Below are 12,571 nucleotides of genomic sequence, written 5' to 3'. Positions count from 1 at the left end.
TCACACCCTCACACCCTCAGCGAGGTCCCTGCACAGCATTGACACTGAAGTAGTGTTTCAGACGAGTCAGCTTTGGTATTAAAAGGTAAATAGATCTGGACATCAATCTGCAAAAAAATGAAAGGAGATTTTATGTTTCTTAAAAATGTATCCTGGTGACAACATGTGAAGGGGGAATATAACTGGATCCAAAATTTATCCTTGAGGCATCCCACAAGTGAAAGGGACCTTTTTAGAGGAAACATGTCCAAGGTTGACCATAAAAGATCTGTCTGTTAATACGCCAAGGTATGGTTAAAATGAGTAAAATACATGCATATTACATGTTATTATGAATAAGTCTATTACTACATTACATACATACTTATGTGTTTAAAAAACTTTGATGGAAATGTTTGTGTGTTTTTTAAGTGCTTTATTGGCAGAATAGAGCGACTTTTATTTACTCCATTGTAAGCAGACTTTTGCTCGCATTTATTTACTAGTTAGAGTACATAAAGTATATATATAAAGTATATATATTTGTGCAAATATTACATAAGGATTGCGAATGATAGGCAAACAAATTTAAATAAAAGTGCAGTTCCACTTGAAGAATTTAACATTCATGTAAGAACATATTAACATCTGTGCTGTAGGCAAAGTCGCCCCAGTAAGTAAGTCAAAGGAACAGTCATAGGGGTGATGAGGCGGAGCGACAAGGCACAATCTTTACTGAAAAATCTACTTAGGTCATGATATTCAATAGAAACAGATGACCAATCAATGCTTACGCAACGGACATTAGCTGGTTGTGCTAGCGACGGAAAGGCACCATATCCGTAACAACAGGCTTGGACCAATCGATACAGGGGGTTGTAAATGTTAAGCCTGGGGATACCCAAAACTACAGGTTTCGACCAAGATTGCATCACAAAAAATCTGATCTTTTCATGGTGATTGCCATCCAGAATTAAAGTAAGGTCCACAGTCTGTTGCATAATATTAGCAAGGGCTGCCCATCAAGAGAACACACTATTTTAGACTCATTGAGAGGTGTAAGTGGTATCTCAAAACGTTTTAACAAAGTCCATTACTGAAGACAACAGGAAAAAAAATACCAAAATGAGACTAAGTAGCAAGGACAGCGACAGGAGGCAAAAACGAGATCAAGCATATTGCAATGCAGGATATCTTACTAGGAGGTTCGAATTCAACAAAAAGGACAATGGCCTCAGAGTAAGACCAGAGGTCCTGTAGCGTCTTTGCCATATGCTGTGAAATAAACCTGCACTGACTTCCAGTACACAACTGACTGAATTAGGCCTAATTGCAGATCTCAAGCAAGTGTGCGTCCTGTTACTGCCCCTTGCCAGAATCCCTCTGATCTGGCAAACAGGAAATGATAGAGCAGAAAACCAGAGTAATAAGTGGTATACAAAAATATACTCATAGAACAAAAGTAACAAAATCAGAAAACATAACAAAAAATAAACAAAATTAACTATAACTACAGTCACAGCAACTGAATTGTCAGTGTGTTGCATTACAGTAGTTTGTCTTTTACAGTATCCCCTATGCATGTGTCTGAATAGGGTTCCCCAGTCCCTTTGAACGGACGAGAATTGGAAAAGCTTCTCAGGCAGTCTCAGATGGAGGTGCTTCGCCTCCAAAGGCAACTGTCTATCACGTCATCTACTCGGCGTACAATCCATAATCCTGATCCTGGTGGAGCAGAGAACTGTGAGATACCTACTGAGGAAGAGTGTGCGGAAAAAAAGGTAAACATCACTGAATACATACCAATAATTATTCAGAACTCAACTCTAGTAACTATTTTTAATCTTTTTCGGACATGTTGAACTGTGACAGAATATGTACAGTATTTTGATGTGACTTTGTAAGCATGTTCGAAATAAACTACTACTACTACTACAGTTTTTCCTCAATTTAAGAGTACCTTAACTTAGGTTTAACTTGAGCTACGAGTTGTCTCTCGGCTTTTTGGTATGCTTTAAATTGCAAGCATAGTTCAACCCTTTAAGCCCTCACAACCTGATCAACAGTATAGCTCGGTTGGTAGAGTGGCCGTGCCAGCAATTTGAGGGCTCCAGGTTCGATCCCCGCTTCCACCATCCTAGTCACTGCCGTTGTGTCCTTGGGCAAAACATTTTACCCACCTGCTCCCAATGCCACCCACACTGGTTTAAATGTAACTTAGATATTGGGTTTCACTATGTAAAGCGCTTTGAGTCACTAGAGAAAAAGCGCTATATAAATATAATTCACTTCACTTCACTTCAGAAACTGTTCAAACTCCTCCCCTTCAGCAGGCGTTACAAATCACAGCACGCCAAAACAATCACTCATAAGAACAGTTTCCTCCCTCAGGCTATCAATCTGATGAACGCTGTGAAATAGCTCTGGAACTAAAGGGTTTCCCCTACTTTGCCAAGATACCTGTGGCAGTGAGGGCGTGGTTAGGGGCATGATCACCATGACGTTGTCACATAATTTGCTAAATTTGCTATGATATTATTTTCTTTAAAAAAGCTACATATATTTAAAAAAAAAAACAAATCTGTTATTATTAAATAGTATTAATATTACATAGTTTTGCCATATTTTCAATTATTGCTGCTCATTGTACAATTTTACTTTGTTGATTATGTTTTCGAGTGTCTTGAGAGTTTTAATGACTTTTTTATTAAAAACGACTAACAACAAATTTAGCATCTTTTTCTGGTGTTATACTCATGTACTCGTGTTTAGAAACTCTACTTCTGTCCTTCAATGTCCCCGACGAAAAGCGAGCTACAGCAAGCATGACCTCACACTTGCTTGGCGCTGCTGCTCCAGTTGGACTTTGTCTCCTTGAAAGCCGCCGTTGTCCTCTATATACTTGCACATTTTGTAGGGTATATCTGGGCTATATTAAAGTTGTGTCCACATTGCAGACATGCTGATAAAGCTCCAGACAATCGTGTGCGTCTTGTTTACCTCCAGTTTTAGCAGCGCTGTTTTCGGTGATCAAAGTGTTTTTCCAGTGGCAGAGTTTTCGGTACATCACTTAAAACGATAGTGTGCAAATAATAGGCTAAATATCCATTCATACTGTAACAATCTGCTGGTGGTAATGTTTTATGTTTGTGTGGTTTTGATTTGATGTTAATTTTTCCCATAATCACAAACACTACGTCTGTGCCTGAAAGTGGATTGGCCATAGACATCTTATAAATAGACGCAGCATCGACCACTACTGCCTACTGGCGCTGACGAGACGCGGGGCCGCCATCTTGGAGTGGTGATCTGCTCCACTCAGTGCAATACATTTGGCAGGAGCAATGAACTGTCAGCGCATTTAATTAATCTTACCTCACTGAATACCACTGATTTTCACACATTTTTTTGTCATACGTGTAGCTATGATAAAGGACACATGTTTTGGCGTGTTTTATTATTCATAGTTTGCTTAACAGTAATAGAATATTCTTATATGCTATAAGTGACCAGACGTCCGACATCAAAACTGGGAATAATCCCAGAGAAGGGGAAAAAAACGGTCAGCTATTTTTAAATTCAAGAAACAATATGATTAGGTTATATATACATGTGTATATCCTACATAAAAATTGGCTTGGAAAGCTAGACTAAATTTAGACTAGTATAATACTGTATAGCCACATATATTACCCCCCCCCCACACACACACACACAATCTGGACTGTGGTCCTAACTTTTACCCCTGTTGGCTTTTGCAATCTTTATCGTCATCATTTATTTCAACTTTATGTTATTCAAGTATAACATTTTTAAATTTGATTAATTTAATTGACAAGCAATTCTATTATGGTCATACTCTTGTTTGCTAGCGGCTACGATTTCAGTACTATTGAAGATCTTTGCTCCTTCTCAACTCTGTGGTAATATTCTTTTCACAAAATACAACCAATAGTACGTTATTGTTAAATCTTACTTGTGAAAAGTAATCCCCCGATTCCTATTTTCAACAGTTCGCTCATTTGAGCAGGAAAACGCTGAACACCAGCCCGGCATCTTTGTTTTCTACCTGTCAACTGTCAGTTTAGGCTGCTCGCCAGCTCCTCATCACCACTTCAAGATGGCGGCCGAATTTCTCGCATCACAGCAGCCAATGCTGCGTCTACTTATAAAATGTCTATGGGATTGGCCGAGAATGAGGAAGTGTTGTTGTGTGTCTGGCAAAGCACAGAGACAAAAGTGTTTGCCCATGAGGTAAAACTTCTTGGAATTGTACAGTTTGTTAGCAGACGGACTTTGTGTGACTTCTTCTGGGGGCTACAATACATTATATTATTTTAATTAGTTTTCACGTAAAAAAAACAAAAACAATTAAAAAAAACGTACTTTCAAGGTGTGGTGGCTATGATATTGCTGTGGCCATGTGCCACGTTCAGTTACATCAAGGGGAAATTCCGAACTAATTGTTGACTCATGTTCACGTCATCATCTTTTTGCCTTGCTTCATTCACCACGACACTAATATTTATTAGCTTCGCACATGGTTTATCTTTTTAGGTGCCGTATTTTTCGGACGGAGGAGGGCACACCGGATTATAAGGCACACTGCTGATTGAGCGTGTCTATTCAGGTCTCTTTTCATACAAAAGGTGCATTGGAATATAAGGCGCATTAAAGGGGTTGTAGCATGATTGTTTTTCTACATGTAAAACATTTCTTTGTGGTCTCCATATCATGTAATGGTGGTTATTTGGTCAAACTTTTGCATAAATTATGTTTTACAGACCCTCTTCAAGCTGCTCTCTGACTGTCTCTCCAGAATGCGCTGTTTTGTGGGCAGTTTCCGATTTACATGGCTCCACTTTGACAGTGTCTTGTCCCCCTCATCTTTGTTGTAGTTTTTAGTGCTTCCATAGCGTGTCTACTAACAGGTATACATACAAGCTACTTTATATTAGAAATGGCAACAGGGAAGGATGAATGCCCCACAACAAGAAGCTTATTGACTACATCGTCGGACTACAATGACGGACCCGCGCAAAGCACTTTGGATAAACTATATATGGATAATCTGATGACGTCAAAAGGCGTCATCCTGTATGTCTCAGAATCGTGTAAAGAGCGCATGGCCAACTTGGTTTAAGGCGTCTCCTCCATGATTGGTCAAAAGGCACTCACGTGACTACAGCGTGCCATGACTGCTACTAACTTTGAGCTGATGCAACGTGTTTCCAGCGCTTCCTCTTTAGTTTTTCTAATGCATCAGTCGGTGACATGTCTGCGCCCCAACGTGTCTACATGCGAAAGGATCCCCTGCTGGCCCCACTATGGACTGGACGCTCACATTATTAACCGTATCCGCTCGGCATCCTTTGCACCGGTCACCCAGGGGGAGGGATCCCCACATCTGTGGTCCCTTCCAAGGTTTCTCGTTGTTCCCATTGGGTTGAGTTTTTTCTTGCCCTGATGTAGCATCTGAGCCGATGTTGTCGTTGTGGCTTGTGCAGCCCTTTGAGACATTTGTGGTTAAGAGCTATATAAGCAAACTTTGATTGATTGATTGATTGACAGGTATGCTTTAATATGCAGCATGTGGCTGCTCCACCCACGAGAACTGTGGAAAGCTTTTACATAGCTTTCCCCACAACCCAAAAGACAAGTATGGGAAGTGAAGGTTCGCCTTCACCAATTGGAGCCACCGATTACAGCGTCTTGTGCGAGGTAAACACACAACACAATGTGTGTGTTTTGTACAGGAGATAACACGCAACAGCTAATACAAATAATAACAGAAAAAAAAACTATTAAAGAGATGGTTTGACAAAAACAGACTATCTTTGATCTCAGTAAGACTAAAACAATGCAATGCGGTAACAGTAGAGGAGAAAGTCAGAAACAGATACTAATAGACGGACATTGAGTGTAATATTAGATGAGAACATGAACTGGAAATCTCATGAAAAATATACAACATAATGTGGCAAGAAATATGTCAATAATGAATTAAGAAAAATATGTTCTGGACCAAAAATCACTCCATATTCTCCACTGCCAGTGTTACCTTATCTAAGTCATTGTGCACAAATATGGGAATATAATCAATAATAATAATAATCAATAATCAGTTAGAACAAAGGTGCCCACACTTTTTCAGCAGCCGAGCTACTTTTCAAATGACCAAGTCGAGGTGATCTACTTCGTCTTCACCTTCATATATATATATATATATATACATATATATATATATATGTGTATATATATATATATATATATATATATGCACACACACATTATATATATGTATGTATATATATATATGTATGTATGTATATATTAAGGCTGAAACGACGCGTCGACGTAGTCGACGTCATCGGTTACGTAAATACGTCGACGTCATTTTTGTGCGTCGACGTGTCGCATATTTACGTCACACCACTGTCATGGCGGAGCACAGAGCAAACGATGCGAGCGAGGGGAAAAAAACACGCCAAAAGTTGTCAAAAGTGTGGCAGTATTTTAATAAACGGCCTAATAATGTTGTTTTATGCACACTGTGTCGAGCGGAAATGGCGTATCACAGCAGCACAACGGCTATGAACGAGCATCTAAAAAGAAAACATCCGACAACGTTCTTCCCATCACCATCAACGAGTCAATCATCCGCGTGAGTATACGTTGTCATCATTACACAAAAACATGAATGCGTCATTTGTATCTGCGTTGTAAATTCATAAATTAAAGCATCGTTTTGCTCTGAGAGGCGCGTTTGGCGTGCCTGTTCAGTGTTTACAAAGACGCGCTCCTCTTTAACGCTAACGTTAATAAGTTGTACAAATACCTTTTACAACATTAACAGTTACATATACTATCTTTAACGCTAACGTTAATAAGTTGTGCAAATACCTTTTACAACATTAACAGTTACATATACTATCTTTAACGCTAACATTAATAAGTTGTGCCAAATACCTTTTACAACATTAACAGTTACATATACTATGTACAAACGAACAATTAACTTCACTTTAATCATACTATCATTGTTGTGTTATTAAACCAATTTAACAAGATAATGTGTGTAGTTTAATTAACCTTTTGTATTAAAGTAAGCTGTATTTGGGTATATTTAAAATGAAAATTAATTGTTGTCTCTTATGTTGCAGCAAACGACAAAGCAGTGTCCAGGATTTTTTTCCAAAGAGGCATGGGACTGAATGCACACCCCAAGTGGCCGCTGACCTGACTGATGGTGTCCTGGAAATGATGGTCATAGACATGAGGCCATTAAATATGGTAGAAGGGGAAGGGTTTCAAAAAATGATCAAACGGTTTCACTCTGGCTACACACTACCATCAAGAACCCACTTCACTAAGCTTATGGAGCAAAAATACACAAAGAAAATGAATGAAGTCAAAGCAATCCTGAAAAATGTGAAAGGAAAACTGACACTCACAACTGATGCATGGACAAGTATGGCCACTGAAGCTTACCTTGGTGTCACCATTCACTTTGTTAATGATGAGTGGGAGCTTACCTCAATTAACTTGACAACAATGCCCCTCAATGAAAAGCACACTGCAGAAAACATTGCCTCTTGGATTGAGGATGTTGTCAATAAGTTTGAAATAAACATAAAACTAGTACAAGTCATTGTACATGACAATGCTGCAAATGTTGTTGCAGCTTTGAGAGTTCTTGAGGAAAGACATGGTGTTTCATCCCTCAGATGTGTTGGCCATACTCTACAGCTTGTAGTTAACCATGCTCTAAAGGACAACCACATCAGCAGAGCTTTAGGAGCAGCAAGAAGTTTGGTCGAGCACTTCAGAAAAAGTGAGCTATCCAGTGCAAAACTAAAGGTTAAGCAAAAACAAATGGGTTCTCCAGACCACAGCCTCATACAAGATGTGTCTGTGAGATGGAACAGTTCCTTTTACATGATTAGTCGCCTGCTTGAGCAGAGGTGGCCAATAACAGCAACTCTGTCAGATCCGGAGGTCACTCAAAGAGGGAAGCATTTTCTGGATCTTAAGGCTGACCAGTGGAGCTTGCTTGAAGAACTTGAACAAGTTCTGAAACCTTTTGAATGTGCAACTGTGTACCTGAGTGGAGAATCTTATGTAACAGTTTCCGCTGTCCCTCTGCTGGTCAAAGGGCTTCGGAAGGCTACACAAACTGCTTTTGAAAATGCATCAATCAAGTGTTTCCAGGTCACTGCTGCACATGAGATAACATCCAGGTGGGAAGCCGAGACCACATTCAAAGATGATGGACCAAATGTGTGCATATTAGCAGCTGCACTTGACCCACGATTCAGGGAGCTGAAATTCCTGACTGCAGATAAGTGTTTAAAAGTTCAATACAAGCTGCATGCAATAGTTCTGGAGGAGAAAAGAAGGGAAAAGGAGACACACGCTCAACAGGGCACAGCAATGCAAGTGGAAAGACCAGATGCTGACAGGCGGCCTGTATCTTTACTAGACACACTTCTTGGCTCAGATTCAGATGAACTCAGCAACAATGAGGAAGACAACAATGACAGTAATGATGCTGAAATGGTCAGAAACGAGTTAGTGTCTTATTTTGGAGAATCCCCCATTTCCAAGGATGAAAACCCATTAAAATGGTGGAAAGAACATCAGGCAAGGTTTCCAAATCTGGCAATGCTGGCTCGGTCTTACCTCTCAGTTCCAGCCACATCGACCCCTTCTGAGCGCCTATTTTCAGCTGCTGGGAATATTGTAAACAAGAAAAGAACCAGCCTCACCCCAGAGCATGTAGACATGCTAACCTTTCTTCATTACAACTGTTAGTCACTCACTGGAATGAGTAGAATTGGTTATAGTGTACTGTGTTGGACTGGATGTTTATTTTGCACATTTTAAAAGCAATACTTAATGTTTACAGTGCTCCAGAATATTTAGATTGGCACAAATGTTTACAGTGTTACAGAATGTTTTGCCATGTTTTCAATGTTGACTGAGTGGCCATACTTTTTTTTTTGTAAATAAAAGCCATGCCTTTTGAAAAAATTGGCCTAAATTTATTTTTTTCATCTTAATTTTAAATAAAAAAAATAATCGGTAAAAGGAAAAATAATCTATAGATTAATCGAAAAAAATAATCTATAGATTAACCGATTAATCGAAAAAATAATCTATAGATTAATCGATAGAAAAATAATCGTTAGCTGCAGCCCTAGTATATATATATATATATATATATATATATATATATATATGTATGTATGTATGTATGTATGTATGTATGTATGTATATATATATATATATATATATATATATATAAATATCTTTTTGTTCACATGTTAAAGGTGTTTTAAAAAATACTAACATGGTTAACACATAGTTTCCTTTATGTAAGAAAGGACAATAATATACGTTGGTGTATTACCTGATTCTGATGACTTGCATTGTTTGGAATCAGACAGGATTCACTGAAGGGCTGATAACCCTCATATCTTCCAATTTACATTGTGGAGGAGGAAACAAAGCCAATACCAAATGAAAGTGGTTGTTTTTTGGCATCTTATATGTCCAGCTTTTTTTTTTACACTTGACAAGATACTGTACATTGACGACAAATTCCATAGAACCGTGTGTGCGCTATCTTTCTGAGACTCTTATTTTATTCGCGCCTGCAGGATGGAGCTGCACTTTTATTGTGAAGACAGGAACTGTGTGGTCGGTCTTTTGACAGGAGGTACAGCGCAAGATAAATAAATTAAAAAAAGTTTCTCGCCTTCCTGCTAGTCGTTTTTTTCTTCATACTAAGCCCGCAGCCGCCAGCGTCATCTCACAAGATCCTCTGTTGCCGAGAATGTAAATCAAGTGACGAAAGGTGAATATTGATGATCGCTAATTTTTAAGTCCATTTTTTAATGCCTGGCTGGGGATTGAATGACACACCCTCCGTGACCTACCTAATGGGCACCTCTGAGTTAATATAATACATAATGAGTGATACATACAGTGATTACGAATACATTTGAGGCAGCCACCATGGTTGACATATTTCCCACAAAAGTCACACTTTTCCTGCGACTGTTGGTCCAAAGCTAATAAAGATTTAGGCAAAATGAGGGTATTAAGTTACTTTTTTGGTTGTTCTGTGTATTGTTTTACTTTATTGCGCCATCGGGTGCATGTTAGAGTGCCTGCTGTTCACAAAACACTGCAGAAATGTAGCTGCAGAATGCATAAAATAGGGCTACTAAATAATACTTTCATAAAATAAAAGCATGATTTATTGTAAGTTTATGACCTGGAGTATGTTTGGAACTATATATAGACTTTTTATTTTGGTTTATTTTATCAGAAAAAAACCTAATTGGCAGCAAAAGTAATTGCATGCATCCAGGCACAGCCACATTGATAGTAGCTTGGACGGGATTGATATGGGAAAAATAAAAAAGGTTATTGAAGAGATTTCAGAACCTTTAACTTATATCATCAAAAGTAGTACCAATTTATAAGACTGGTGACAAACACCAGTTTACAAACTACAGACCTGTTTCTCTACTTCCACAATTTTCTAAAATTATTGACAACAGATTAGACACATTCATAAAAATAAAAAAAAACAATCACAGACAACCAATACGGATACAGAGCCAACATTTAAACATCAATGGCATTAATCGTAAAAACGGAAGATATCACCAATGCAATAGATGGCAAAAAATGTGCTGCTGCAGTGTTCATGGATTTGACAAAATCATTTGACACAATTAATTACAGCATCTTAATAAGCAAATTAGAAAGTTATGGAATCAGACGGTTGGTCTTGAACTGGGTTAGAAGTTACTTAACCAAAAGGAAGCAATACGTGAAGGTAGGCGAATACACTTCTACAGAGCTGAAAATATTTTGGGGCATACCTCAGGGATCAATACTTGGACCAACATTGTTCAATCTTTATACAAACGACATTTGTAAAGTTACAAAGGACTTAATCTTAGTATTATTTGCAGATAATACAAATGTTTTTTGTTCAGGAGAGAACACAAAAGCTAAAAAAAATAACAGAAGAAATTAACAAATGAAAAAGATGGTTTGACAAAAACAGACTATCTTTGAATCTCAGTAACACTAAAATAATGCTATTTGGTAACAGTAGGAGGGAAAGTCAAATACAAATATACGGAGTAGATAGATATTGAAAGGGTAAAATAAAACACATTTTTGGGTGTAATAATTGATGATAAAATGAACTGGAAACCTCATGTAAAAAATATACAACATAAAGTAGCAAGAAACACGTCAATAATGAATAAAGCAAAACATGTTCTTGACCAAATGCTCGCTATTGTTACCATATCTGAGTTATTGTGTATTATGGGGAAACAACTCCAAATGTGTGCTTCATTCACTAACATCCATCCCATCCATCCATTTTCTACCGCTTATTCCCTTTGGGGTCGCGGGGGGCGCTGGAGCCTATCTCAGCTACAATCGGGCGGAAGGCAGGGTACACCCTGGACAAGTCGCCACCTCATTGCAGGGCCAACACAGATAGACAGACAACATTCACACACTAGGGCCAATTTAGTGTTGCCAATCAACCTATCCCCAGGTGCATGTCTTTGGAGGTGGGAGGAAGCCGGAGTACCCGGAGGGAACCCACGCAGTCACGGGGAGAACATGCAAACTCCACACAGAAAGATCCCGAGCCTGGGATTGAACCCAAGACTACTCAGGACCTTCGTATTGTGAGGCAGATGCACTAACCCCTCTTCCACCGTGCTGCCCTCATTCACTAACAGTGTTACAAAAAAGATCAATTAGAATAATACATAATGTTGGATATAGAGAACATACAAACCCTTTATTTATTGAATCACAAATATTGAAATTCAATGATTTGGTGCATTTGCAAACAACTAAAATTATGTACAAAGCAAACTATTACCTGCTACCCAAGAATGTACAACAATTCTTCTCAAAAAAAGAGGAGAAATATAACCTTAGATGAAAATCTAATTTAAAACATTTGTATGCTTGTGCAACACTTAAAACATTTAGCATATCCGTATGTGGAATTCAATTATGGAATAGATTCACCAAATACATCAAACAAAGCACCAATATGATTTAGTTTAAGAGACGGTTCAAACTACAAGTGTTCACAAAGTACACATAACTACTATTATGATGAATATCTTGAACCCTTTTTTTTTTTAGATAAATATTATTTATGTATTTAATGTTTGTTAACTTACTATGGTATATTATTTATTTTTTCACTGTTCTGTTACAGAGAACAAGGAAATGGGATAAAATTGCAATGGTATGAAAAGGGGTAGGATTAAATAAGCTCAGCTTCTTCCTACTCCTTTTCGGACGTGCTGTAATGGAACAACCGGAAATATGTGATGCGTTACATTGTAACGTATGCATGTTCGAAATAAACTGAAACTGAACTGAACCTGAACCTGGCCCTGCGATGACGTGGCGACTTGTCCAGGGTGTACCCCGCTTTCCGCCCGTGTGCAGCTGGGATAGGCTCCAGCACCCCCCGCTACCCTATAAGGGACAAGCGGTAGGAAATGGATGGAGGAACTGAACCTGTTG

General features: G+C 38.5%; 2 protein-coding genes across 2 annotated transcripts in view; both read left to right on the top strand.

Moving 5' to 3' along the window:
• The window catches only part of tspoap1 (TSPO associated protein 1), a 223,963-nt gene that overhangs the window by 52,698 nt on the left and 158,694 nt on the right, over window positions 1-12,571 (top strand). The window contains exon 5 of the mRNA XM_061963136.2: window positions 1,575-1,760. Coding sequence (XP_061819120.1) covers window positions 1,575-1,760 — 186 coding nt within the window. The remainder of the gene's footprint in view (window positions 1-1,574; window positions 1,761-12,571) is intronic.
• LOC133608018 (E3 SUMO-protein ligase ZBED1-like) lies at window positions 6,301-8,995 on the top strand. The gene is made up of 2 exons (XM_061963138.2): window positions 6,301-6,643; window positions 7,143-8,995. The coding sequence occupies exons 1-2, from the start codon at window positions 6,420-6,422 to the stop codon at window positions 8,791-8,793; spliced, it is 1,875 nt and encodes a 624-aa protein (XP_061819122.2). The 5' UTR covers window positions 6,301-6,419; the 3' UTR covers window positions 8,794-8,995.

This window comes from Nerophis lumbriciformis, linkage group LG09 (genome assembly GCF_033978685.3).
Source record: "Nerophis lumbriciformis linkage group LG09, RoL_Nlum_v2.1, whole genome shotgun sequence".
NCBI classification, from domain to species: Eukaryota; Metazoa; Chordata; class Actinopteri; order Syngnathiformes; family Syngnathidae; genus Nerophis; species Nerophis lumbriciformis.
Note: the sequence above shows the minus strand (reverse complement) of the source record. Positions and strands in the feature narration are given on the sequence as shown.